The 3,459-nt window shown below is 48.3% G+C and overlaps 2 protein-coding genes across 2 annotated transcripts in view; one reads left to right on the forward strand and one right to left on the reverse strand.

Moving 5' to 3' along the window:
• nup133 (nucleoporin 133) overlaps nucleotides 1–436 on the reverse strand; it is a gene marked incomplete in the record, with an annotated part of 100,913 nt that extends 100,477 nt beyond the window's left edge. The window contains 1 exon segment of the mRNA XM_032516326.1: nucleotides 159–436. Coding sequence (XP_032372217.1) covers nucleotides 159–193 — 35 coding nt within the window.
• Nucleotides 437–809: 373 nt separating this feature from the next.
• The window catches only part of taf5l (TAF5-like RNA polymerase II, p300/CBP-associated factor (PCAF)-associated factor), a gene marked incomplete in the record, with an annotated part of 12,004 nt that continues 9,354 nt past the window's right edge, over nucleotides 810–3,459 (forward strand). The window contains 1 exon segment of the mRNA XM_032516327.1: nucleotides 810–1,018.

Genomic DNA, 3,459 nt, shown 5'->3' on the forward strand with positions numbered 1-3,459 from the left:
ACACACACACACACACACCACCACCCAAACACACACACACACAAACACAACACACAAACACACACACACACACACACACAACACACACACACACACACACACCCACACACACACACCACCACACACACACACACACACACACACACACACACACACACCTGGCCGGAGAGAGAGTCCTGCGCGGGGAGAACATCAGTCGGGGCGGCCGGAGACGCTCCGTCTCGCGGGGGTCCTGCCCTGCTGCCGGCGGCCCGAGCTCGGGGCCGCGCGGGGGGTAAACATGCCGCTTGGGGGGGTGGGGGGGGTAACCCGGCCGCTCAACGGGGGAGAAATGTGTAGAAAAGTCACCGTAAAAACACTATATCACCACCGCCAAGACACACGAAGGAGAATCCTCACCAAACAGCGCGCGGTGCAGTCGCTTGACATATACGTCATCAACTGGCGAACGGAAAGTCCCGCCCGAATTTTTTTTTTTTTTTTATTTTTTTTAAATATTTGTATATTATTTTTTACAGTAAACAACAAAACGCTACTTATCTGGATTAATCGACGCATGTTATTAGTACTGTTTTATTATAATAATTATTATGGTATTAAAAGGCACTCATTAAGATTTTATTACGGTTTTATCTTTTACTTTTTGCATCCAACAGCCAACAGCGATAACTAGGAACGATACTCCCTAAAGTTAGTATTTAATTTGAAATTATTTTAGTAATTGTGTCCAGTTTTATTCGGTTTTATTTAAATATCACCGCAAACGGAAAAAAAAAAAAACGTATCCAGACAAAGGCAGTAGACCGTCGAGAGGTTTACCCCTTGTGATGATGAGGGGAAACCAGGATGACAAGTAGATCACCGATAGCTGTTACCCATCCAAGATGTAGCTGACCGGGGGGCGGAAAACCACGATGGAGCGAAGACAGACAGCGGCTTAGTTTCAGCTGGGAACCGAGTTGAATTAAAAAGCTTTTACACAGTAACCGAGTAACGGAGAGCAGCAGCACGACATGCAGTGAGTACCGATTTATAATCGATAATGATAAGAAAACGGGATCGATCCCGCTCAAAGTAGTGGAGCCGCCAGGCCCGCTGGCGCTAAGTTAGTCTGTTAGCTTAGCTTAGCTAGTCCAGGTCCCGCCTCTAATGTGGACCCTAGCGGGTTTTAGACTGGATTAACGCGTTAAAAATACGTTGTTTCTGGCCTCCGCGTTAGTTGTGCGGTAGCTTATTTGTTTAAACTGTCGACAAATGTGTGTTTTCAATGTTTGTTCTTTAGTAAACATGTTAGCTCGCTTCTCTGCTAGCTAATGGCTAATGGCTACAGAGAAGATGCTGCACTCAGGAGGGTAAATATCGTCATGGAGACGATGAATCGGACTGTACAGCTCTCCTTGCAGTCTTTAGACTACTTAAAAATAAAAAAAAACAGTCCGCTTGGAGGGAGGGATGTTCTTCGTGTTAGGGAGAGGGAGAGAGAGGTGTGTGTGTGTGTGTGTGTGTGTGTGTGTGTGTGTGTGTGTGAGAGAGAGATACAGAAGAGAGACGTGGGTTGTTGTGGGGGTGCGAGGAGAGAGAGAGGTTGGGTGTATCTGTGGTAGAGAGGGTTGTGTGTGTGTGTTGTGAGGACGAGGTGTGATAGAGAGAGAGAGAGAGAGAAAGAGAGACAGGTGAGAGAGCGGGTGTGGTGAGAGAGAGAGAAGTGAGGGAGATGTGTGGTTGAGAGAGAGAAGAGAGGACAGGTGCGAGAGAGCGAGGGGTGTGAGATGAGAGAGAGAGAGAACAGTGAGGAGAGGTTTGTTGTGTGAAGAGATAGAGAGGAGAGATCAGGTGAGAGAGAGCGAGGTGTGAGAGAGAGAGAAAGGAAGAAGGTGAGGAGAGGTGGTGTGAGAGAGAGGAGAGAGGGACAGGTGAGAGAGAGCGACGGTTAGAGTGTGATGAGAAAGAGAGACATGTAGAGATGTGTGTGTGAGAGAGAGAGAAGAGACAGGTGAGGTTTGAGAGAGAAAGAGAGACAGGGTGAGAGAGAGGTTGTGTGTAGAGAGAAGAAGGAGACAGGTGAAGAGAGAGCAGGTGTGTGAGAGAGAGAGAAAGGAGAGACAGGGGAGGGAGTTGTGTGATAGAGAGAGAGAGAGACGAGGTGAGAAGAGAGAGAGACGGTGTAGAGGTGTGAGAGAAAAGAGACAGGTGAGAGGAGAGTGTGTGTGAGAAGAGAAAAGAGGTTGAGGTTAGAGAGAGAAAGAGAGACAGGTGAGAGCGAGAAAGAGAAGACGAGTGAAGAGAGTGTGTGCTGAGAGAGAAGAGAGAGAGAGGACAGGTGGAGGTTGTGAGAGAGAAAGAGAGACAGGTGAGAGAGAGGGGTGTGTGTGAGAGAGAAAGAGACAGGTGAGTAGGTGTGAGAAGAGAAGAGAGAGGTGATAGAGAGAAGAGACCGTGAGAGAGAGGTGTGTGTGAGAGAGAGAAGGCAGACAGTGATGAAGAATCGAGGTGTGTGAGAGAGAGAGAGAGTGACGAGTGAGAGGAAGTTGTGGATGAGAGAGAGAGACAGGGAGAGAGAGAGACAGGTGAAGTCTGTTAGAGAGAGAGAGAAAGAGAACAGGTGAGAAGAGAAGGTGTGTGTGTGTGTTAGAGAGAGAGAGAATAGAGACAGGTGAGAGAGAGGAGCAGGTGCGAGGTGTGGGAGAGAGAGAGAAGAGAGACAGGGAAGAGGAGACATGTGAGAAGAGGTGTGTGTGAGAGATAGAAAAGACAGTGAGGGTGCGCGGTGAGAGAGGAGAAGAGAGAATGACAGGTGGAGAGGAAGAACATGAGAGAGAGGGGTGTGGTGAAGAGAGAATAGAGAACAGGTGTGTGTGTGAGAGAGAGAGAGAGACAGGTGTGTGTGAGAGAGAGAGAGAACAGGTGTGTGTGTGAGAGAGAGAGGGAGAGGGACAGGTGTGTGAGAGAGAGAGAGAGGTGTGTGTGAGAGAGAAAGAGACAGGTGTGTGAGAGAGAGAGAGAGAGAGAGAGTGCGAGAGGTGTGCAGGTGTCTTCTCTGAAAGGTCTCAGGTGAGGGGGCTCTGATCAGGATTTTTGGGGCTGATCACCCATTCCTGGAACCAGTATTGGTTGAAACCGATCACCGGGTCTATTTGAAGCCTTCTGTTCATCATGAGAAATATATTCATCATATATTAATTTTAATAGTCTTGACAACAAAGTATATGTATTAAAATTAACAGAAGATAATGTGAGCTCTCTTCCAAAATTTTCCCGAAACTGAAACTTGAAAGCTGTTTTCTCCAGCGAGCATTATAGCGCAGGGCCTCTTCTGATTGGCTGATTTTCCAGCAGCCAGGTTTACCTGCCTGCAGAGGTCGTCCTTCGTCACACACCTTGCAGGCAGTAGGCTCGTTGGAGATGATCCAGGTCGGCGCAGAACCGATCACCGGCGATCGGCGCCCGTTGCATGCTGGG

This window comes from Etheostoma spectabile, chromosome 5, assembly GCF_008692095.1.
Source record: "Etheostoma spectabile isolate EspeVRDwgs_2016 chromosome 5, UIUC_Espe_1.0, whole genome shotgun sequence".
Classification (NCBI taxonomy): Eukaryota; Metazoa; Chordata; class Actinopteri; order Perciformes; family Percidae; genus Etheostoma; species Etheostoma spectabile.